At 39.8% G+C, this 26227-nt stretch overlaps 1 protein-coding gene across 8 annotated transcripts in view; it reads right to left on the minus strand.

The window, feature by feature from the left end:
- Positions 1–26227, minus strand: part of ERBIN (erbb2 interacting protein) — a 220635-nt gene that overhangs the window by 106449 nt on the left and 87959 nt on the right. For all 8 annotated transcript variants that reach the window (XR_010923878.1, XR_010923879.1, XM_067568851.1 and 5 more), the window contains 2 exons: positions 20287–20484; positions 14980–15097 (listed from right to left, as the gene is read on the minus strand). Coding sequence is in view for 6 of the 8 variants with exons in the window: in XM_067568851.1 (XP_067424952.1) it covers positions 14980–15097; positions 20287–20475 (307 nt within the window). In the remaining 2 variants the exon portion in view is untranslated. The remainder of the gene's footprint in view (positions 1–14979; positions 15098–20286; positions 20485–26227) is intronic.

Below are 26227 nucleotides of genomic sequence, written 5' to 3' on the forward strand. Positions count from 1 at the left end.
CATGAAAGAAGCCTGACCTTGATTGGGGCCTATTAGATGTGTTGTGACAACTGGGCCTACAGACTGACTCAAATTGTGAGCTCAACTGTAAAAAAGTATGTAAAAGTACATAAATGTTACAATAACCTATAACAAATGTTGACGAGAAGAGGTACCAAAGAGTGACAGAATAAATGAATTAGTCTAAACAAAATGGCCATGTTGTTATGATTCAAGGACTGTGTTGCAATTATGCTTGTTAAAAACCAAGATATGGGGAGCCAGAAGTTAATGAGCCAAAATTGGAATGTCAGGTATTAGGCCTCATTGGTGGACAAAATAATGAGGGGAGAAGCTATTGCACCCATAACTCCCTTTTTGGGGACTTTAAAGAAAGATTTTGTGGGGAAAGTAGGAAAGAATCAAGGAAGATCAACAAGAACAGCCAGGAAGAACACAAAGGCTCCTGGACTGAGCTTCACCACTGTGGTTGCAACCTCCACCATTTCCCAGGTCCCCAGATCTTCATCAACCTGATCATTGAGTGATGTCCTGGCCAGAATGGGCCAGAAAGAAAGGGACCTAAATTACATGACTATACCTACCAGCTCCAGCTGAATCCCAAACGCTATCTGGGATGAATTATTACCACCTTTGTTACCATCTAAGAGACTGTCGAACAAGGGGGCTTTTCCTTCTAATATTAGATTTTAAAAAAAAGCAGTAGCAGCAGCATCTCCAGCCCATCTCAACTAACTTCTTCTCTTTTCCCCAAAAGGATCGTTACCATCTTTGATACCATCCAAGAGACTGTCAAACAAAGGGGTTTCTCCTTCTAACAGTTTCTCCAGTCAAAGGAAAGGCAACCAAAAAAAAAAAAAAAAAAAAAAAAAAAACTGCTAAAACGAAAGCCTCATTTGAAACTATACATTCAAAATGTTTTAATTGTTTTTCCTTCATTTCAATAAAAGGCTAAAAGGATTTTTAATGATGTGTTTGCCATAGTACTAAGTAGGCTGAGGTCTATGTATACCAAACTCTGAACATTGTTTAATACTGTTTATGTTGGATAATGACTGGGTTGTGTTAACGCCTTTGGCCCATTTATTCCATCTAAATTAATACAGCAGATGCTATTGCAATACAAACAATAAACAATGTCTATAAGATAATAAGATGGTTAATTTTTTATTTACCCACAGAGAGACCTTCTATAAAATAATCCTATCAAAGGAAAAAAGTTGCTAAACTGAACTGAGAGAACTATTTTGTTGTACAATGTGTTTATTAAACGATCATCAAATATGAAAATCAAGTTTCAGGATGAAGACAGTTTGCCAGAAGTCTGGTTTTCGACCAGAAAGTTTGGTCAAAAAGGGGACATGACACTGCTGACTGGACACAAAGTCCAGCTGCCACAGGTTGGGAGAATAGGCGCTGGGTCATCACTGACACCAGCCATGGGCATAGTTTGAGAGGAGCACTGCCCCCTGCCCTGATTTCCGCAAATGCTGAACAGGGCTTGCTTTGCTCAGCCTGTTGTGAGGGAAGGGGGCTCTGTCCTTCCAATGGTGCACCGGCTCACTTGGCTCCTCTCCCAGGCTGAGACTGGCAGCTCTGGGATGCAGCACCCATTGTCATCCCCGCTTCTCCATGTGCTGGGTCCTGCTTCTATACAACAGTGAGCGCCCATAATGGGGGAGAGGGGGCCATGAGACAGTATGGAGAGGAAAGGGGATGGGGTGCGGGAGACGAAGGGAAAGGGATGGGTAGATGGAAGAGAAAGGGATAGTGGATGGAGGAGTGGAATAGGGCAGGGGACAGTGGGGAAAGGAAAGGAGATGGGGCAGGGTGAGGGGGATGGAGCAGGGGAAGAGAAGGGAAGCAGGATTGCCACCTATTCAGATTTTACCCAGACAGTCTGGCTTTTGGCTTCTATATCCGGGTGCAGTTTAGGATTGCAAGGTGTCCGGTTTTCCAGACCTGGCAATCCTAAATGGCATCCGAACCAAGAGTCTGATCGCCAAGGGTGGAGGGAGGCAGCAAGTCATTAAACTTGCACCAGCCCCTGCTCATCCAGGCTCCCTGAGATGATCCACCAAGCATGGGGATGGAGGGGGGAGCAAATGACAGAGAGGGGACCTTGGGGGACGGGGAAGAGGCAGAGCCTTGAGAGAAGAGGTGGGGCAGGGGCAGGCCTTGGGGGAGTGGGGAGGCAGGACAGGAGGCAGGGCCTCAGGAGTCTAGTCACCAGCATTTAGAAAGGTGGCAATCCTATAAGGACTACAGTAAACAAATCCATTCACTGGGCACAATGGAACCTTCTTCCACAAAGGTAAAGCTAGTCTGTTCAGGAGACAAAGCTTTCTTGGGGGCTGGTCAGAGAATGTAGAATGAACTCCCACAGGAACTAAGGACCATCCCAGACCTCACTACATTCCACTCCAAGTATAAAGAGTGCTTCTTTGACCTTGTTTTCTCTCTCACTCACAGTAACATGTACATTTAAAATAAAAATCCCCCAAAACCAATACAAAACAATACACTGCATACATAGTTCTCTTCTGGGATAGAGAATGATACAGAGAACATATAATACGCGACAGACATTAGTTATGTTGCTTAGTGCACTACCACATACTGCACTGGTAAGGGCAATATAAAGAATCTCAGCAAGTTATAGATATTAATTCCCAGAAGACAAGATTCTTGACCATCCCACTGAATGTTGATACTTAGGACTGCAAAATATGGTCAATATGTTTGCTGATGTTGGAACCTTGTGGGGGCTGATGTATAAAGGTCCAATGATTGAACTGTGTGGCCCTGGAGTCCTTCAGGCAGTGAAGGCTCTCATTTGTTTTATCACTGAACAACTTTTGGTTGTCAAACGGCAGATCTTCTAGGGTCGTCTGGACTTCTTTGGGAAATCCAGAGGTTTGTAGCTATGAATCCCGTCTCAGTATAAGTCTGGATGCTAAGGAGTGAGCTGATGAATCTGCTGCATCCATTATGGCTTGGAGGGAGACTTTAGATAACAGTTTCCCTTCCTCCATTAAGGCCTGGACTGCTGCTCATTTTTCCTCTGGTACGGAGACTGGGCATTCCACTAGCTTGGAATAAGACAGTCAAATTTCACTAGTATGGCTTGATAGCTGGCTATGAAGAATTGGATGCCGACTGATGAATATACCTTGTGGCTGAAAAGGTCTAACTTTTTTGCAGCCTGGTCTGTGGGGTGGCTCTGGGATGCTGCTGCCTGGCTCATTGCACAGTGGCCTGCACCACTACCGAGTTAGGCGGTGGGTGCACAAATAAGAAGTCAGTGTACTTTGATGGGACAAGGTACCTTCATTCCGCATGTTTGGGCGTTGGGAGCACAGGATGCTGGAGTGTGCCAGATTATTTGTGCTGGTTGTAGGATTGCTGTGGATTGGCAACATGACCCTGGACGGTTCCGATGGCTGAAGAATGTCCAGGAAATCATCCTGGGCTTCTGCGACATCTTCTGCCACCAATTTTAGGGGTGTTGCCATGAGCCTTAGGAGAGCCTGGTATTGGCCATGATCATCCGGCGAAGATGCAGATGGCAGGATGATGGCCTCGTCTGGTGAGGAGAATGATCCCATAGAGGCAATAGATCCGTCAGTCCCATTGGCTCCATTGGTACTAGTGGTGCTGCCATACTTCGCTGGTCCTTGGATACTGATGGTGCGGTCATATGGGTCCTATTCCTGCCAGCAAGGCCTCTGGTCTGATCTTATTGGTGGGTCTTGTGCATATCTGAACCACAGTAGTTGAGGTGGCACTTGTAGGGGCGCAGAAGAGCTGTGTGGCAGGCTGTGTGCGCGCTCCAGGGAGAAGTGTGGTTCTGATTCGGAGGACCAGTTGAAGTCTGATTGCTCCAACAGCGTTGGTGCTGTCAGTGCAAAAGAGGGGCCGACAGAGGCTGCGGGGCCAACGGTACCAGTGGAACAATAAAATATCATGGTATCAGTGGATGGCACAGCAACTGTGGTTCATCAGCTGGAGATGGGGCCCGTCTAGAAACGTGTCTCACTGTATGAGGGGTCTTCCATTGACTGTAGTTCTGCTGTGGAGGTAAGCAGCAATATGCAGCCTAGTGTGTGTGGTACCAGGTCCGGTGAACATCCGTGGTCCACATGGCAGTTAGAGTAGCAGGCTTGTAAATATGTTTTGACTTCTTATTCGCTTGTGCCCTTTTGGGCTCCAGAGCCGCCAAGTCTGCATGCAACTTCTCACCTGGCTGAACATGGCTCTGGGAAGGAACGCAGCATTTAGAGATTGTCCCTCTCAGGGATCCGCCCTTGTGTCCCTGGTCATATTTCTTACAGTGCATTTTGGCCAGTGTCACTGGAGCCGCAGGAGTTGCTGGTGCTGTTGGGCACTCTGGCGGTTCCGTTATTGCCATCTCCTTATGCACACATGGACGCATTGCTTCTTCCATTAAGAATGTCTGAAGCTGGAATTCTCTCGCCTCTCGGGTTCTCGAATGGAAGGAGCGGCAGATGGAGCACCGTGAGACTATGTGGATCTCACCCAAACAGTATAAGCATCGCTGGTGCTCGTCACTCACTGAGAATGACCAAGGGCACGTGGTCAAAGGAGGAGAAGAGGGACATTCTGACTCTAGCCATGCAGCAGTAAGAGGAAAATGAGGGGCTATCGACCTGCACAGCCACAGGAAGCCTCGAGCGGACCACATAGACCTCAGGAGGCGCATATGCACATGCAGATCAAAAAGCACTGCTCTCAACAGTTCTGGCTGTAGCGCATGGCATGCATACGCACCCCACGATGGAATCCATGTAGGGACCATCACTCAAGGAAGAACCTTAAGTTTCCAGTGATATTACATAGAAGAATTAATCAAGCTTTATACTAACTTTATGATTTAAATCTGATTGTGTTAATTTAATGCTTTGGTCAGTTGCTGAATCCATTCCATATTGTCATCAATTGGTTGATTTCTTAACTCAATTTCAGTTAACTCCAATTTGCTAATTGTATTGCTCATTTTTATTTACATAGAAAGATTTGTAGTAGTCACTTAAACCTTTCACTAAAACTAACTTTGTTTTTACTAATTTTACAATAAAACCCTATAAAAACCATGCAGCTGGTATTTATTTTTAAAAAATAAAAAAAAATTTAAAAAAAACACCAACATGGGTCATGAAATCCTCAGACTTTTAAAGGTCATTGAGAAACCATTTAGGAACTCCTTAACTCCCATCCTAAATTAGTTCCTTTATCCCACACATGCAAAATAATACAAGAGACCAGATCCAGATTACTACTCTCTAAACATGAGCATATGATGTTTTGAAAGTGAGCGGAACAAGATTTAATTACACTTAAGTGTATTCTGTATGGAGACACAGTCCGTGTGTAATGTAATTGGCAATGACAAGATGTGTTACTCCTGCTCCACCAGGAAGGCAGAGACTGCGGCAATGACAGCTACAGCAGCAGTAGAGCATGGGAGACTCAGGACATTCAGGTTGCTTTCAGAACCTCTGATGTCAGCATGCAAAACTGTGAACTGAACATATGTGAAAGTAGAAGGGAATAAAGTGTGTTTTGCTGCTGATCAGAAGGGAAAATTTAAGGAAGAATGAGACATAAGGCCTTAGAACAAACCAAAAAGTAGCAGTAAATAGGAATATAGGAAGGGCTAAGAACAAAAGTAAAATAAATGTGGGATGTGCAGAGTGGAAGGAGGACATGCTGGGTTGGTACTGATGGAGACAGTTGGGTGAGGCCCCTGGAAAGAGAAATGGGCCAGGGCAGTCCAGGGGGGAGGGATAATGGCTTGGGGAAATCCAGTGTATGTCACTGACAGCATTTTCCTTATATGTTGTTTTTATGGTACTGTTAGTCTAGGCTCTTTAATGGCAGGGTCTGTGTTTTGTTTATCCCAGTTAGCATGAGGGCTTTCTTGGGCTAGATGCTATACAAACAAACATTCAACCATGACCAAAATACAAAATAAATAAAAATAAATCCTCAATAACTGGGTGTTAGTTTAACTGCTCATGCCCCTCTTCTCTCTCTTTGATGAGTGTGATTCATTGTCAATTTTTCAATGAAAAATTAGACTATTAGGATGAGAGTTGGTCCATTCTGTTACTTCAATTATACACTGTCAAGAAAACAATTCTACTTTACCAAAATGTTTAAAACATTCAATACAGATGGATCAATTAGAACAATGTGACAAAATTAATCACTACCTGTTTCTTAGTGGGTGGAAAAATTACAGATAAAAGTAAAATGAGATCCCAATTCACCAAGGCATTTAAGCACTTACCTAACTTTAAGTGCTGTGCTAATCTGGGCCTACATTAGGTAGCGACTTGTCACAGAAGTGCCATGGCAGGCACTGGGAAACCACTGTTGCCAGACACATGCACAATAGGTGGGTGGCTTCATAATGACCCTGAATACATATTTTACAGCATGTTTCAATATATTTTATCTGTGGCACAGTAATTTCACAACAATAGAGCAATTACCCCAACTCTAATCTGAGTTTATTTAAATAACTAGACAGAAAAACAACAGTATATATAAAGTAAATCTTTCAGGGGAACCCCTCACCATTGTTTACATAGCACAAGCATCCCTTGTTAAAAACAAATAAACCCACAACACACGTTTTTCTAACTTGATTATGCCTTAAACACACAGATTTCATTTATGGAGAAAAGGAATTCATACACATTTTGCAAGTTTGTAAGTCTTTTTAAAGTCCATGACATTCACAAAATCTGTGTCACTACTGGATTCACCCATTCTTATTTGAGCTTACCCTCACTTGGCAAAACCAGTAAGACTGCCTCCCAGAATGTAGATGACGTTAATGATCCACCATTCAAACACTATCCTGGTGATGACTTACTTAACGACATCAAGATCCCTTCTCAAATCAGCACCCCTACCTGATAATTTTACACAGCTTTTTTAGACACTATTTGAAAGTTCTACAGTATCTTTCGCCTTACTGATTTGTCTTGTCTTTGTTGCACATATACACTGGTTTCTCCCATCAGGACTGTTCATGAACATTGGACATTCTCTTATTTTAGACAAAAGGTACATTTCTGAGTTTTTTGAGGGAACCATTACATGGACTATACAGATATATAAGCATAAAAGAAGGTACAAGTAAATAAAATTTTGGGCATACTAGTCTTAGAGATTTAAAATTAAATTTTACATGAATTACCAATTTAAATGACTTAAATTAAAAAATGGGAAGCCTTGATTTAAATCATTGACTGTAATCATGTTTTTTGTTTGTACAAGGTTCATTCTCATTGGTTGGTATAACCATTGAAACTTATTTATTATTTACAACTAAATGCAGCTTTTACACTACATTTGGTACAGTACTTCTTTTTGCTAACCAGATAAATACATTGTAACTATACACGTTTATTTAATCAATTCATTAATAGATAAATATGTTAAACTAAAGAAGGCAAAAGGCTTTCCTGCAGAACAGAAACTGCAAATAAATTAATTTAGAAAAAATAAATAGCAGTATTCACACTGTTTTAAAGACTGAAAAAGACAGAAATACTTAATGCATTACATGACCCTGTGCCATATTTATAAAACTTCACCTAAAATGCGAGTTAAAAAAGATTTTTCCTTTGATTGTATTAAAAACGCATTCTTGAATTTATTGACTTTTTATGAGGTGGGTTAATTTATTCTGCATCATATTTCTTTATTTAATGGACTGTAGCAAGTTTAGGCTTAACACAGGTAATTATAAATTCTATTTTATTTTTAGAACAAATTTACTTTAAAAAATGATCATTTTAATTTAAGAAGTTCAAAGGATTCTGGACTTTGAATTCCAGATTTTAAACCACCTGGTAGCAAACTGATCCAGCTTCCAAATGGAGCAAGCACATTCACTTCTACCTCTAGCAAGGAGAGTCAATCGGCAGATAAAATGTCAGAAGTGAAGTAGGGGAAAGAGCAAGATGATAATCATAATTATATTTTTAATTGCTAATATAATGGGATTTGGCATGGCTAGAACTATTTAGGAAAACCAGTAAAGTTTTCCAAGCACGTTATGGCTGATTCAGGCAGAAGAAATTTCAATTTTGGGGTGAGAGCCTCAACCTCGCATTCACTTCTTTACACAGCATGAAAAAGCCTGAGCAGCATGAAGGAGTCCTACATGTGGCCTGGGAAAGATTTCCCTCAGTATAGGCATAATGGTTGATAGCCAATAAGGCTGCCATCGGAGGAGCACCTCAAGTCCCAGCATAGTGGGTGTGCAGGGACAGGGCTGGAACTGCAAGATGCAATATTGCGAAGTACCAAGCAGCATTAAAGCCAACAGGGCAGTCCCGGGAGACTGCCATATTTTAGACAGGATTGTCTAAGTTATTCCAGGGATCTCAACAAGAGTTCAGGATTGGGAGGCCACAAAGGTGACTTAAAAGCCACCTTGGCCCCCCACTTTTGCTGAGCTGCATGTCCTGTGCCATGCTCCTTTACAGAAGCAGCACAGAATTTCATTATTGATTTTAAGTAGCCACTAGTACTTCAATAGTTAATACACTAACTAATAAGTCAGTTAAAACATATACCTTTACAAATGGGCAAATACTCTAACATGCAATAAAGCCACATTTAAGGTATAATTACTTATACAGTATTTTTACTGACTTTCTTTTCTGTGCTATGGAAATCTCTTTGGGTCCTGGAACACACGCTTGATTAATAAATAGCTAACTATCTGAATGGGTTTCTTTGAAATTCTAATTCAAATTCCACATTCAAAATGAATTTCAACTTAACATTTCATGTAGTGAAATTCATTCCATTTTCTTTATCCCATCTTTTCCCCACATACAGAGCTTAAATTTTATTTTCCAGACATGTACTTTATGCAGTACCTTTACGCAAGACAGAAAGACATGAAATATTTAAGAAAAAATAACTATAACACTTGAAAAGAGGAACTTTAGATGGAGCAAAGAGGGTCTATATTAAGATTATAAAGATCAAAATTTAATTGCTGAAGATACTGTGATTTTAATTTTAGTATACATTTATAATCACTATTGAGAGGCAGCTCACTTTAATGTTGGGAATTAAATTAGGTAATAGTAAAGTAATTAAAAATATTATTCTCTTCCCTTTGGTGGATTGATAGTTAGCAAGGAACACAAAGAATCTTCTGAGCTTCTCTCTCCCTGAGCAATGAAGTTCTGCACAACCTCCCTGAAGACAAATCAGCAACACCCACAAAATAGCAAATGAGTCACTACCTTGACATACTTCCAGACTATTAAACAGGGAGCAGAGGAATGTCTTACTGTCCTGAACTCTGATCCCAGTGGTGTACTAGTGCTAGACTGCCAGGTCAAGGCGATTATTTTAAAACATTAAAATACCTGGTTGCAAAGATGGTCTTGTAGAAAGATCTTTGACAAAAAATTCAATCCAATAGAAATGTTTCCACTTTTTCGTAGTTCCAATATAAAATTTAAATACAAACACAAAAACAAACTGCATCGTTTGTGATACAAAATTTGCAGCACTGTGATTACAGCTAGATGGAAATTTTCCATCAAAACAAGTTTATTAGAAAATGAAAATTTGCAGAAAAAAATTGGTTTGAATGGACTTCCTTCCTCTGGTCAGGAGCCTGGATTTGCAGTGTCCATGTGTCAAGGGCAAACCCACCCTGCAGCAAGTCCCACACCTCAGCTGGGAGCCTGGCTCTAGCCAGGGTTCAGCTCTCAGCAAAACGGAAGGGAGCCTGAAAAATCTAGAGAACCCTGACTTGAGGGCTCAATTTCCAGGCTCATTATCATGGAGCTGGGAGCCTTGACTCCCAAGCTTTAAGGTTCCCAGCTCTGCTGTGGACTACTAGGCTCCCAGCCCCCCAACAGCCAAGACTTGGGAGCTATGGCTGAGCTGGAAGATGTGGAGCCTGCATCTTCTCCTTCCCTGGTGCTGGATTCCCGCATTGCCTCTGCCTCCACTCTGACTCACCTCAGCAGGCAGCCCTCAAAGCCGGCAGCAGCGCTGTGTAGGGGTGAGTGGAGGAGGTTATTCAGTAGAGGTAATAGACACACTTTTAGCATCCAGAAGAAATCTAAGTGTATTCAAGGGCCTGGCTGAGGTTTACCCATTGGTACTGGAACAAAATTCTCACCTTCACAACTGCATCACTGGCAGTAACGTGCAAAAGGGGGAGGGAGCAAGCAGGGGCATGCCCCCCCAAAAAAATCTGTGTGCACCCCTGCAGCCTGGGGAGGGAGGAAGCAGCAAGATGGCTGCCAGCTGATGTCCTCCTACCCCCACCCCCTACAGTTGCAGCCTGCATCTTCTCCTTCCCTGGTGCTGGATTCCCGCATTGCCTCTGCCTCCACCCTGACTCACCTCAGCAGGCAGCCTGCAAAGCAGGCAGCAGCGCTGTGTAGGGGTGAGTGGAGGAGGAACTCAGCCAGCAACCCTGCTGCTTCCTCTTTCCTCGGTTGCAGGGACATGTAGACTGCCACTGCCAGGGGGAGCCACTGCCTCCTCACTGCTGGGCATCCCCGACAGAGGTGTCCAGAGATATCTGGGGTGTGTGGACACACGACCTTTCATTTGTGTGTGTTTAACATGCCTCTCCAAAAGCAGACAAATTTAAATTCCTGCATACTGGAAAAGCTAATATTTAGTTTTATTAGTAATCTAAGAAATTTCTCTGATATGTAGGTTTTAGGGGAAAACACTTACCAATGGGACACTTGACTGAGGAGCAACAGTAAATGAAGCAAAATTTAAAAGAATGCAGTCACTTTTTTTTCGGCTGCCTACAGTGTTAGGAGAATAGGTGAATAGAGAAATAAAAGGAAAAGAATGGGAACTTGATCCATATTTTCCCAGTAGCTGAGAGAAAGGGCACAGGGTGACAGAACAGAATTATTCCAATGGCCAGGAAGTAGCTTTGAGAGTACAAAGAGGACACAACAGAACTTCCCCTGTTGCAGTAACTGCAGCTAGGGAAAATGAGAGGGAAAGAAAATTAAAGAAAATATCTCCCTTTCTTTCAGGGTGGATTGATTTAAATCAAGGCGATTTAAATCATGACTTAAATGACCAAGAGAAAATCATTGATTTAAATCAAGTTTCCCACTGATACGTCTTCACATATTTCTTAAACAATGGTGCAAATCTGATCACTAAAACGTGTTAATTTACAGCTCAATACAGCATTTTACAACATTCAGAAGGGTATACTTTGTGTAATTTTTTAGAAAACTTGATTTTTATTAATTTAGGAAATAGTACATAATACTCATTACCTGTGTCAAGCTGCAGATGCAGCAGCAGTACATTAAGAATGGTAAGAACTAAATCTCTCACACAAACACAATAGTACTTATATTTTACTAAACTAAATCTTAAATGTTACATGAATGTTTCACATTTGCAATTACAGCAGTCTCCTGAGTTGCCGGCTGATGGCTGTCCTTAAATTTTTTTTATTTTTTTTTTAAATTTTCAAATTTTAACATCTCTAACAGACGTCATTACAAAACTTAACGTACGCTGTCCTTAAAACTTCTACAACTAGCTCTCATCTTCCCCACTACCACCGTCATTTTTATTCATAGACTGAAACAGAAATATGAGTTTTCCTGCTTTTTCAACTCCCAGTTGATTTCTTAGCTTTGAGTGAATACCACCAAACAATGAAAATATTCTCTCTTTGCCTGCAAAAGGAAGGTACTGCTGTGAAAAGTTGGCTTAGCAACTGAAAGAACTCTGTTTCAAGGTGCCTGGCTAATGATTTCCACCAATTCAGGGGAGTGACTTTGTTCAAACATCATCAGTAAACAAGTACTTGACACGTTTTCCTTTTTTACCCAAGGAAGGAATTTCTTCAAAATATTCCCAGATAGGGTCTCTCTTACTTCCAGAAGCCATGACAGTTTTTCTGGGGCAAAAGTGTGGGGCAATATAGGAAGCTGTGTGTGTAATGAATAATGTCTTCCTTTTTTCTTTCCAGTTCACTCCACTCCTTTCTATTCTGCCTCCGTTCTTTGTATCTCTGTCTTTAAGACAGTGCCTTAAGTAACTCCTGTGCCTTGCTTGGCTCAGCTCCACCACCACATAAGCACAGAACAACAACAATCCTATACAGCCTGTGTCTTTCTTTGCACATGTGACTTTCGTCTGCTGAGAAACAGAAACTGAAAACCCAGAACTTTCAAGAAGCAAAAGCTGGTAGTTAGGCAGGACAGACTAGAGTCATTAATTCATTTTTATGAGACTAAGTGTAGGTTTAGCATGTTTGTGATGAGATTTAATTGTAACTTATTTTTTAAATGAGATGTCGTATTTTATTGAATTTTTTTTAAATAAAAAAATCTGATTTAAATGAAAAAATCCAATTTAAATTTAAAAAATCTGATTTTTTTTTGTTTTATCTTAAAAAATCATTGATTTTTATCCACCCTGCTGTCTTTACATGGTAAATTGAAAAGTCTGGGGCAGCTTCAAATTTATCAGACACTTTGTAGGGAACTCTAGTACCCCTTATATCACCAGCCAGGATGAAAGGGGAGACAAAAAATCCTTTGCCAAGCTTCCCAGAAAAAGTCTATCTAAGGATTAAAATGCAGCATGTAAAATTTCAGGAAGATTTTGGGGAGGGGGTGAGGGGGGGGTGTTTGTGTAGAGGTTGATGAGTTCAAATTGTGAGGAGTGATTGAAAATTAGATTTTATTATAGGAAGTTAATTTCAATCTTAACTATGAAGTAGCTACTACTACTCCCATAACATTTAAAATACAAAAGAGTTACTTCACAGTTTATTGAGATACCAAATTATACAGCTACTGCCTCCTTAAAATACTTTATATGCCTCAGTAATCAATGTTCTTTGGGCAGATCTTTGTACGCTTATTTAAAAGATTGCATTATTTTAGACAGATAACTCTCTGCAGCTGGTAACTGATCAGTTGCCCCTTGTATGTGAGCTGAGGAATTTGCTAGAACTGGATCTAAAACAAAGAAAACCTTTTGATTCATTTAATAACTGCTATGCTGGAAACAGTTATTTCTTTCAGCAGTTCAGGCTATGACAGAAAAATATTTCTTTTAATTTACTAATCTTGTCATAGTGAAAGTGTTTAAGGATGATCTTATTTAGTTAACGCTATTAATTCACTTGTACCAGGAACAGAGCAATAACAATCAAGTTACTATATTTCAATAAAAATGCTGTGTTCATTAGAAAATTAATAAAATAGTCAAGTATAAAGTTGGTCACAAAGGACAATGAGAAGAAAAAACGGTATTTCCACAACCAGATTTTTTTTTATTGATTTATTTATTTTAAGAAGAACCCTTTTGTAACTTTATGGATGGATGGACTTACTGGCCAAATAAAGCAAAAATGTGATACAACTAAGATTATGGAATTGTGCAGAAATAGCTAATTTAAATATACAGAATACTCTAACATGATTAATCTGATATTTGGATCTCTCCTTTCCTTGGAACTGTGGACTTTATTAGACACATTCAAGAAGAATATGTCATGTACTAAACAGAGGCCTACATTTCCATATCCAGCTAAGTATGCACAACAACATGTCTGTACATGTTCAGGATGGTATCTAGTCTTTTATTTCATGCCTCAATTTTATCCTCCTATTTGGATATATTTGCATATTATAATAAACCTTCTATATCCTGTAGTTTTATCCCTTTGAAAAGATTCACTTCTGAATGCCAAGCTTCAGATTAAATTATATGCAAGGAACCTGCAATATGGATTTCAAGATTGTCTGGAAATTGTGCTGCTTGGTAGCAGAAACTAGAGACAATAGCAAGAATGCACTACTAAACAATACTAGGAGGTCTCAAGGTTGAAAACAATCTTACAGAAAACAGCACTTTTCCTGTAATGTCTTGTGGATAACAAAAAGGATTTTCATTATTTTCTGGAAAGGTGCTTTGCTCCGGCTTTGAATGTTTTTGTGAATTATTTGCAAACAAAACCATAAATCCAAGATGAGAAAATTTCACTGTGATTTTGGTAAATCACACTTCCTGTTAGATTTAATTTCTTTTTAATGGCTGTGCACTGTACCAAAAGGCTAATTAAGGCAAAGTATGTTCAACTGCAATAGGTCTCCCATCATTAAACTGAATTAATGAGGTGGTACTGTACTATATTTTGCAGCAATTTAGCTTGTGATCAGGCACACCACTTTTTCTTGTAAACAAAAACAAGTCTGCTAACAATATGAAATGTTTGAATTTGTTCTCATTAGCATGGAACTACCAATTTACCAAAAATTCCCCTTGAAATAAATTATATTTTAAAAACCACAAAATCCTATCAACATTCAAATTTCTGAATTTCATTTTACATTAAGAATTAGCTATGTATATCATTTAATTTTGCTAATATTAAGCAAAATAAACCATTTATATTTTTGGATTCAGCAAATGGAATCCACTGCTGAAACAATATACAGTAAATCAGCAATGATAATTACAAGCTCCTGGTTATTCTCTCTCTGTTGTTACCAGTCTCAAGATTCAGATCTCAGTGTTTCAGACTTCAGACTGCTACTTACAGCCCCGATCCTACAAACAATTATGCATGTGCTTTATAACTAGGCCACTTAAAATAAATGGGTCAACTCATGGTAGTGCAGTGAGTGTGTGTATATTTTTTTTGTACAGAACATCAAAGTTCAAACTAAACAGTTTATTTTCAGAGGCATAAAAAAATAAAATAACCAATGCCACAAAGATACAAAATCAACATTTTTTCCCCACACACCGAGTTTGACAGTCACCTAGATTGGTGATTTTATATTCAATAGTACGACAAATATTTTCTGAAAGTAATAATAGTTGCCTCTGTAATTCTGTATATTCACATTGGCCTTTTCATTCCACCAAAATGTAACAAGTAAAATAACTTACCATTCTTGCTGACATCCAGTTCCCTGAGATTAATGAGATTTGCAATGGATGCTGGCAATGTTGTTAGATCATTGTCTGGCAAACTCAGCTTGTGCAGGGATTGACAGCTAAAAAGTTGCTATTAAAACAAAGAAAAGAGTGACTGTGAGCATCTTTCAATTTTCTTTACTTGTTTTGTGTCCTTTTTAACTTCTGACCTTCCCAGTAGAAAGATAGGATATTCATGAAACAATTTGTTTCAAATTTAGTGAATTACAAAATGTGTGTGAGTGTAAAGCTATAGCTGTCCAGACACAGCAAAATATGGCAAACACCTACGTTAAATGCTTTCTATAAACTCTTTCCAGTGCTTCAGAAATCATGAACTCAAGCGAATACGTAGTAGTGGGGAATACTAAAATTCACTTTTCAGAGTCAAAATGCCTGACAATTCTCAAATCTGTAAATAAAAAAGCAGAAGCAACTGCTGTAGAGACAGACTGCCTGGTGCACTGGGCGTGGTGAAAATTTTAGGCCTAAACCAGAGGCTGTAAACCAAAGTCAGGACATTAAAGTATTAAAGTAAATGATTGCAAGTTCACTGTTCAGTACACAAATTTGGCAAAGTTGTTGCTAGTGTACTAGGCATTAAATATTTACGTAAATATATTTTAAAAGGCTAGTAGAAATACACCCCATCTAATATGAAATAAGATGGTTTGACAAAAGAATAAATAGAAATGCTTTGTCCAAGATACAAGAAACAGAAACAAGGGGAGGTTACAAACAAATGTCATGAAACAGGTAAAGTGGTATGTAAATTGTTTATCTCAGTTGTTTGCCTATGTCTATAAATGTTAGGGTACCTTGCCTTAACCTTCCGTGTGGCTGAAGGAACAGCAAAAACTACTGCTGAGAAGCTCCTTGCACAGGACACTCGTGTTAATGTACTTGGGCAAGTTGTGTAAGTCGTTAGAATTGTGGCCTAAGGTCAATAAACCTGGTCAAGTGCCTTTTCAACCAAATTGTGATACAGTCTTTCTTTGAGTAAAATCAAGGTCTGTTAAATTTGTAGGCTGACCTCTCTGTTAGTGCTGATAACACTGGAGCTGCAAAAACAAAAAGCACTAAGCAGATGTAACAACCTGGCAGCAGTAACAACATTCTACCCTTCTACAGCAACTACAGTTGCTCCCAAAATTAAATACAACTGAAGTCTCCATATAATACCAATCCATTTTGGAACACAAGCTTTAACATCCACATGGGTGGGTGTTTATTTTACAAAAGGATGAAGCTCATCTGAACTAAACGTATTTCAAATAAATCTAAATTATGTAGCTTCCTTATCTTCCCCTCCCCCAAAGTTAAGATTGAAGAAGTTTAACTGAGTCGGGGGGAGAAATGACTTAACATTTTGAAGTCATCAAGACCAGCAGGACAATTACCCTGTGCATATATATGCATGGTTTGATTTAAAAAGATTAGATAACCAATAGCATCTGTATATATTATCATTAACAATCTTAAAAATTATTCGTATTGCAGTAGTGCCTAAAACCAGAGCCTCATTTTGCTAGGCACTGTACAAATATATAACGAACAGATGGCTCCTGCCCCAAAGTGCTTTCAATCTAACTATAAGACAAGAGAGCTGGTAAATGCAAAAAGATGAAGTTGAGGGGGGAAGCAGAAAAAAACAAAGGAATGATGCTGACCAGCGTGTTAAACTGGATTCTGGCTACCTATATACTATCAAAGTTTCTGTACATATCACAGCAAAGCAGAGTTTTAAGGAGGGACCCAAAGGACTAGGAAGTGATTTTGTAGGTAATTAATGCGGAAATCTTCCAACATGGGAGAAAGCATTAAAATACCTATTGGAAAACTTTAAAATGGGTAATCAAGATAATCTGAGAATCAGAGGCAAGGGTCAATGTCTTGATAGCAAATAGGAGATGACTGGTAGATCAGGGATAGTCCATGGACAGTAATTCCTCCAAAGACCTGTTTAAAAAGATTAATTTTGTCATCTGATCAAATAGTGCATAACACTGGTATTGAAAATTTGGTCCCTGACAAACGTGGATTAGTCACAACTCATCATCTTCTCTTTTGCAAAATTTCCCCCTCACCTATGTTTAACAGAATTCTGACGAAGTGCTAGCCAAACAATGAGAATGTGGTTAGACTAGATAAGATTTACTTTAACTTTTTAGTGAACGTCACAACAACTGCCAGGAGTCAGAGTGAGAAGTCACCGGTTTACATTACTCAGTTAATAAACCATTATTTCAATCACCAGCCATGGAATAAGACCCAGGAATCTGATGTTCACATAACACACAAAGCAAACAGGTCAGTAAATTAGGAAGATGAATTATTCAAGAGATTAACTCTAGCCTGAGTAGTGACACAGTACCTTTCCTTCAGAAATATGGGCCTGTTATAAATCAACTAGCTTACATCATTGGTGCTTTTATAAGTTTAGATTTACTTTGGTAAGATACTGGATATGTGCTTTGGTTGGCATACATCTTTTGGAGCCATGCCTTTTTCTTACTACTTCCAGCAAGACAATGTACTCCAAAGCTCATCCCTGCATTTGAACAGCTATACAAGACTTAAAATCATATTAAAATGTATCTAATTATTCATGTGAAAAGAATGAAAAAAACATGGCACAGGAAGTGGAGGAGAGGTTTTAAAATTTTGTTTTTCCATCTTCTGTATTGTATAATGCAGTGATCCATCATTGGGCATGTGGAGCCCCATAAAATTGGCTGGTGTAAAGGCTGTATGGCTAACTGATACTGCTGTCCTCCCAGTTCCAAGGAAAATGGGAAGGTAGAAGCCAACTACTGGATGTGCTTTGCAGGAATGGTTTCTGCTTTCCTCTGACCTAATCGATTGACCTCCAGGAAGCTGTACTAGTAGTTGAGTTCTTCTGCAGTTTTGGGAAGCTTAAGTGTTTACTGTTAGCAGGACGACTCTACTGTGAATCAAGTGGATGTGGCTGATTGACCAAAGCCTTCTAGGGAAGCGGCAATGGTACACAAACCCCACTCGTCTTAAAAATTCAGGGTAATTTTTTTTTTTTTTTTTTTTTAAGTTTAAGTAACTTAGGAGCTTAAGTCCCACTTTCAAATGATTTAAGCACTTAGGAGCATACGTGACTTTCAAATTTTACACATCAATCTAGCTTTGGGAGGTTAGCTTAGGTAGATATCTGCTCCAGCTTTGAAAGACTGAGTAAGCTTGAGGTAGGCAGAGGCCTACCCAGCTTGAAAGACTTATTCTAACTCTGGTGTTTTTCTCTTTAGCTGAAAGAAGACATGCTATGGAGCTAACTTCACAGTTCTGTCAGTTCTTTTGACATGTATGTAATGCTCCTGAGTTTCCTTCTATCTTTCCCTTTCTCAATATTCGAGTCTATGATTCACAGTTCACATTGGTGAGACAGATACTGAAATACTGCATACAGTTTTGGTATCCTCATTTGTAAAAGAATATTGAGAAACTGGTAGGGTACTGAGATGAGCCATGAAACAAATTTGGGAGACAAATAAAATGCCTTATAGTCAGAGCTTCAGGAGCTCAACTATGTATTTTATCAAAAAAAAGATTGAGGCAACTTGATTACAATGTAGAAGTATCTTCACAGAGAGAAAATACCAAATCCAAAGGGTTCTTCAATCTAGCAGACAAAGACATATCAAGAATCAATGTACGAAAGCTGAAGCCAGACAAGTTAAAAACGTGTGCCTTATTTCCAGTTTAACAGTGAACGTGATTGATCACTAGAACAAACTACCAAGGAAAGCGGTAGATTCTCCATCTCTTGAGGTCTTCAAAAATCAAGACTGGATGCCATGTTGGAAGATACACATTAGTCAAGCACAAGTTATTGGCTGTAATAAAAGGGTAGTTGGGTGAATTTAACTGCCTGTGATATACTGATCAGACTAGATGATATACTGGTCCCCTTTTGAATCTATAAATGTATGCAATAGATCACTATGTGACATGGTCTTCCACCATATTTAATATCGGGCTCTTCAATTTAGTAGAGAAAGGTGTAACACCATCCAATGGCTGGAAGTTGAAGCTAGACAAATTCAGACTTGAAAGGAGGCAAAAAATGTTAATGGTGAGAGTAATTAACCATTGGAACAATTTACCAAGGGTGATGGTGGATTCTCCAATATGTAAAATATTTAAAAATCAAGATTCAATATTTTTCTAAAAGATATGCTCTAGGAATTATTCTGGAGAAATTCAATGCCCTGTCATACAGGAGACTACATCATCATAATGGTTCCTTCTGGCCTTATTATTTATTAATCAATTTTAAGATTTGTAAAACATGAAGTTGCTATTAACATCTATTTCTACTTAAAAGGTAGAGAATTCTCAATTTAAACGGTAGACAAACAATATCTTGACTTATAGTAGTAGTGTTGGCTAAACTGCTCCCACGGAAGTCCCCTGCTCTCAATTAACTGTGAGCTACTACCCTATTTTGGTAAACAAGAAACTGAACAACTTCCTGACTGGTTCATCACCAGTATATGGAAAACTTGATCATTACCCTGCTGGATCGTTGTCGAATGTCCTTTTGCTAGGCTCCTTGAAAGGTTGACTGTTTTTCATGTTCATAGCTTTTGTAACTATTAGAAGTCCAAGCAATTGTAACCACGGTCATAGTAACAGGTAGTAAGATACATTTCTTAAAGATAATCTGCTAGATATTAACTGAAGCTAATGTAATTTTTTTTTAAAGGTACAAGTAATCATTATCTCTGACACACACAATTACGTGTCTACATTCAATTTCTCTATTAAACTTGTACTTCATCATCACAATTTTCTTTATTCCATAGACTGTGTATTATCAGTGCTGAACTCAGAAGACAATTCCAGACTGTGCACCTGAATTGCTAGAACAACATTCCAGTTCTTCTGTACTCAAACTTTCAAGTAATTTGAATGATTTCTTAAAAAAGAAATAAATTTCTGCATGTACCAAAACAAGTATGGCGACTTGAAGTGTGTGTTTTGGATTGCAGTTGCCTATGTATGTGTGCATACAGAAAACAAATGTTTGAAAAATTAATGGAGCAGATGAAAAGAACCAAAACATAATAAAATCTTCAGTTACATATCAAGAAGTTTAAATTGGTGAGTTCAAAATGGAAGTTAGGCACATACCAGGGCCCTCAATGACACCACAGACTTAGACTTATTACTCTATTGCTGTATAGATGTAGTCTAGTAACAGGGATAATATACCACACCAAAAAAAACCCCAAAACCACAACACCATACCTTTGGAAGCTCCTCAATCTGATTTGCATCTAAATAGAGTTCTTCCAAGGTCTTTTCAAAGGTAAATATCTCCTTCGGCACCTGTTCCAGACTGCAATGAGAATAATCAAGTGCAGTGACTGTTTCTTCTTCTCCACGCAGACAGCGGCATGGCACGAACCGCACAAACAAGTTCCGCTTTGTTGTCATTTTCAGGCACTGTAAACAAAAATTAGGTTTCTGAAATATCTTTAGACTTTGAGAAATTGCCTAATTGTTTTTTTAACCTCAACAGCTTATTAGATATTATTAAAATCAGTTTTTCACTAAATACATGGAAATCTTGTGTTCAACATAGTTTAGAATTTTAGAATTTAGAAGTTTAGAATTTTTAATGGGCTGCAGAGCACCTGCAGCTTCTACAGAAGGAAATGGATACTATGGCTATTTAGCAGTTGTGAAAGTCAGGCCCTAGATTTGTAATAGTTGGGTTTTTTTTAAAAGAGAAAAAGGATCTCAAACTGATACCTCTGCTTCTTATAGCAAAGTTTCACTTTTTCCGGAGCTTTATGCTTTAGTTCCTAGAAAATTAAGTAGACATTTCTTATAAGAGGTGTTTTTAAATTTCAATTTAGGAAAACCTAACTATAAGGTTAGCTAAGTATTGGATTGGGCTTCCTAAGGAGGTTGTGGAACCTCTGACACTGGAGGTTTTAAAGAACAGGTTAGACAAACAGCTGTTGAGGATGACAAAATGACCTCAAGGTCCCTTTCAGCCCTACATTTCTATGATTCTATACCCTCATTCAAAAAGTAGGACCTAGTATAATGAACCAGTTTCTTTTTTATAAATTGATCCAACTACAACATGATGGGCACCAAAAATTGCACTTTAAAGAAACACTTTAAAAGATGTGCTCAAACACAGGAATTCTATTCATTTTCTACAATTCCACCCGCAGTCTGGAAAATTTCAAAACACATATTTTGCCAAAAAAGCATTAAGCATTTGTTCTACTACTTAAAAGTAAATAAATAAATAAATAAATAACCAACATTCCAGACAAGAGAGTTTGATGGAAAAAATGAACTCAATTTTTTTTGTAGGTACAAAAGATCATTGCATTCTATGATCCACCTCGGAATTTATTCAATGATAAATTTGATTCTGTGAACATCTAGTCTGCTACATCTTCCAAATTATCCTTCACTCATCGGGAGCCCATTTTGTGTGGATGCCTTACAGTCCAAATTTTATTTAACTCATGTACAAGCGTTGCTACTTTTATAGTGCCTAATTTTCCATCTATCATGAAAGGGTACAAAAGTAGCCTTTTGTAGATAGCAGGCTGTCGGAGTTCCTTATGGAATAATTCACATTACAACATAACTCCAGCAGCATTAAAATAGGGCTTTGTATAATCATCTTTTTTGTTATTTAAAACAAAATAAATGAAGATAAATCTCTAATCAATGCACAGGGACTGCAGTAAAAGTAAAAATCTATTTATTCATGTCTAAATATTTGTGACGACATAGCAGAACTTCAGACAACTTCTCAATCCACTGCTAGCTTCAAGCAATCAGCAGCTGACCTCCAGTGATCTGCTGCACACAATCTATTCACCTTCTTACTGGTCATCCCCTACTACAATGGACTCACCAACATTTCTTCCACAATTTTCTTAGGATTATTTCCATCTTTACACATAATGTGTCCAAAGTACATAGATTTACACCTGCTGATTTCCAACAGCAGTCCAGTAATATTGCCAACAAACATTCCTCCGGGGAGTGGGACTGGGAGGGGAGTGTGGGGGTTTGAACGAGGACTGCCACCACCGCATCTCAAAAGCTTCCGTTTTCATCTTGTCAGCAGCATTTATTTCCCACAATTCACATCCATAAGTCACTATGGGAAAAAGTTAAGGTTTTCACCAAATGAACTGTCACATGTTTTGAAATGCCATGGTTTTTCCAAACTTTTGAAGCAAACCATTCCTAGTCTTCTTCCAATTTCTTTGGAACAGTTTCCTTGGTTGAATACGTAGGATCCCAGGGCTTGTCTTCACACTTACCTCGGCGATTCGGTGGCAGTCGAGCGGAGTTACACAAGCTACACAAAAACCTTGCCTAACTCCCATCGACTTCTCTGCTTCTGTTCTGCGCGCCATCTTCACTGCAATGCACCGACGGGAACCACGTTCCCGTCGAGGCAGCACTACGCCACTGGAGAAGGTGGTCTTAATATGTCGATTTCTGGATCGACTGAGCGGGTCTTCACTGACTGCTCAGTCGATCCAGAAAAGTCGATCTGACAGCGGTGAATTTGCTGGCATCAGTGAAGACATAGCCGCAGATAACTGAATTCATCTGCTACTTACTTCAACAACTTGACTGTTAATCCTGATGTCTGCTTGTATCCTATTTTTGTTAATCCTGTCAATATCCATGCATTTTGGGTTTTGCCACATTCAGTCTATGTTCCTTACTAACTGTTTTTACAAACTCCAACATTTGTTACATTTCATCAGTGGTTGTAGCAAAGAGCTACAGTGTATCTTCAGTGTATCTTCGATCAGTTACGAGGAATCCACCATTGGAAACCCCAGATCCTTCCATTTTGTCAAAGCCTTCCACAGCTTGCTTCATACCCTGCCAGTACCTTGAAAAGGCTTGGGGACAGAATACACACTTGTCTCACACTCTGCCCAGAGAAAAACCACTTACTGCTACCTGTTGCTGTTCACACAGTGATCTTTGTGATCATAGTAGAGATTTAAAATTAGTTCAATAAGGTGCTTTGGAATCCTCATGTCTGCCAGTGTCCTCTGAAGATGGTCATAACAGATTGTATCTAACGCTTTTGTGAAGTCAATGAAACACATGATCAATGGGTGACTTTAGTCCTGCATTTTTCAATGATGTAACAGATCTACATGATTTAATCATGCGCCTTGTCCCCTCTCTGTTGTCCCTCTCACTTAATGCATATATGGATTATGTAGGACAACTTTGCTCACATGCAATATCAGGGAGATGATACAATTGTTTCTAAAGGCCAGGAAGGTTCCCTTTGTCCAGCCAATTTCTAATCATCCATATGTCATTGCAAATTTTCCACAAGAGACACAGCAGTCACCAACATCTATGAAGTACTATAGGTTAAAATGTTAATTGAAAACAGCTTTAGCTTGTTGATACACAATAAAAATGTATCTATAATCCACAAATAACTTTACCTTTAACTTGAAAATGGTGCACTTATTTTTTTAATTAGACAAGGTGGGTGAGGTAATATCTTTTATTGGACCAACTTCTGCTGGTGAGAGACCAACTTTGACTTACACAGAGCTGTAGGAAAGGTACTCGTTGTTACAGCTAATACAAGGTTGAACCCAATAGTTTAGCTTAAATATATAGCTAGTTAATACATATTCTAAAAGGGACCATTCAATGTGAAGTGGCCCATTAACACATCTGTATAGTCATAGGACAAAAAGGGGGTTTAGTGAATTACATGTTGTAATAAGACATAAATTCAGTGTCTTTATTAAGACCATGATTTTTAGTGTCCAGCACAGTTATAAATTTAAGTTCCCAGGCTCGTCTTTTGAAAGTGTTGTGTACATTTCCTTTGAGAATGAGATCTGACAGTTCATTGGAGAGCGTACGGTTTCACCCACATACTTATTGGAGCATTTAGTGCACTGGATGAGGCACACCATATGTTGTGATAGGCATGTGTAGGAACCATGGATCATGAAAGGTGTGTTGTGGGGGAGCAGGGAGGTGTTGATCACTGTAGCAGTGGAGATATGTCTGCAAGTTTTGCATCTGTTATTCAGGCAGAATCCGGTGCCATTTTGAATTGGTATGTTCTGGTCTGTGGGGAGCTTGCTTCTGATGAACTTGGAGAGGCGGGGGGCTTGTCTGAAAGCCAGAGGAGAGGGTTCAGGAAAGATTTCTTTCAGGATGGAATCCCCATCAAGTATGGGCTGAAGTCGTTTGTGATACTTTGTATGGGTTCCAATGTGGAGTGGTAGGTGACAACTAGGGGTGTGCAGTTGGAGGGAGTTTTATTTCTGTATTGAAGCAGGTTCTTTCGGGATGTTTGAGTGACCCATTCCCATGATGCAATCTACTTCTCTGGTGCAGTGGATTTGTTAGGTGAAGGTGTATATCCTGACTTTCTCCTTGGAGCATATTCTGTGGTATCTGAGTGCCTGGCTCTAGATAAGAGTGTGTGTTTGGGATGGTTACTGGGTCTGTGAAGGTAGATATGGTGATCTGTGGGTTTCTTGTATATAGTTTGTCTGTAGGGTTCCACTGTTAAAGCTGATTGTCGTATTGAGGAAACTGATACTAGTGTGGGAGTGTTCTAGAGAGAGTTGAATGAATGGGTGGTGGTGGTTGAAGTTGTAATGGAAATCTATGAGGGAGTTTAAGTAGTCTGTCCACAGGATGAAAACATCAATGTATCTCAAGTACATCATTTATTTCATAGTGAATTTGCCCAGAAATTCTTAATAGAATGTTTAAATAGGCATGTCCCACTTTGTTCCTTTATTATGTACAAATCAAGATAAACGTTGTGTCTGGGGGCCATCAAGTCCAACTGATGCGAAGGTGGTCCTTGACCTGGGAGAAACTCCCAAGTCACCCATATGGCCAATGCATGAGCCATCGACCTGGTATCCACATGCCTGCTAGCAGGCCGGAGCCCATAGGTGGGTAGACTAGGTGCTTTCCCTGTCTCTGAGGCTCCATCAGCTCTTCCTTGGTGCCCGAGGAGGAGCTCTCTCGTGGTGACCACGGTGGGGGGGAGGGGGGGAGGGGGCTGCATTGGGCACCAGAGGTCCATAGATCGATACAATCTCAAAAACCAATGATGCATCAGGGACTGGTGCCAAGGTGTAGACCCTTGTGAGAGCGGAGACTGGTACTGAGCTGGGGAACGGTGCCACTCTGCTGACCAGTGCTGTGACCGGGACAGATGGTGGACCAGAGAATGGGGTATTGGTAACATGCAAGGCTTGCCCCCTGGAAACTGCCCATGGGCACAGAACCAAGGTGTTCAGCACCTCATGCTCCCTTGTACTTGAAGGTGTTCTAAGCTCCAATGGTGCAGGGGAACCGGCAGGGACAGCAAGCCCCTACTTGCCTGGAAGGCTTCAGGTGTTGATGGAAGCATGAGTTTACTGGAGTCACCCAGAGTTGGCAACAGGTCCTGCACTGAACTCAACACTATTTGCAGAGTTGACAGTGCCAATGCAGGTGCCGGGGTAGCAGAGTGGCATGGCACAGGTCTCACTCCCTCTTCCCGTTTATCCTTAGGGTGTGAAAGTGACTGCCCTCTGTCAGCTAATGCTTATTGTGCCTCTTCCTCAATCTTTCCTCGATGAAAAATGGTGCTGGGAAGAGCTCAGTACCAGCAGTGAACTTCTCACCGACGCTGAGGTACTAGGAGCTGAATTGGAGCAGTTGGGCTCTGAGGCCGGTTTGAGGGTGGCTTCCATCAGGATAGTCCGGAGTCTTATGTCCTGCTCTTTTCTCGTTCAGGGCTTGAATCCCCGACGGATGTGGCACTTGTCTCTTCCCTGAGACTCCCCCAGACACTTTAGGCAGTCAGGGTGTGGGTTGCTCACAGGCATCTGCCTCCCACAGAAGACACAGGGTTTAATGCCCGGAGATCAGGACATGTCTGGCCCCTGGGCACGAAGTCCTTTAATTAATGGAACCTAACGCTAAACAACTATTTACATTAATATTTATAATATCTATTTACACTAAACTATAGAAGAACAAAACCAAACTACTAATGGGAGAAGCCTTGCTCGAAGCAAAAGGAGGAAGATGTTCCAGCAATCTCTGTGATGGGCAGTAAGAAGGAACTTATACCAGCACATATGAGCGTGGCTCCAGAGGGCACTAGAGCCAGCCCTACGGCTACCAGTAAGGG

This window comes from Emydura macquarii, unplaced genomic scaffold (assembly GCF_026122565.2).
Source record: "Emydura macquarii macquarii isolate MOO-44397 ecotype Brisbane River unplaced genomic scaffold, CSIRO-AGI_Emac_v2 contig_2897, whole genome shotgun sequence".
Classification (NCBI taxonomy): Eukaryota; Metazoa; Chordata; order Testudines; family Chelidae; genus Emydura; species Emydura macquarii.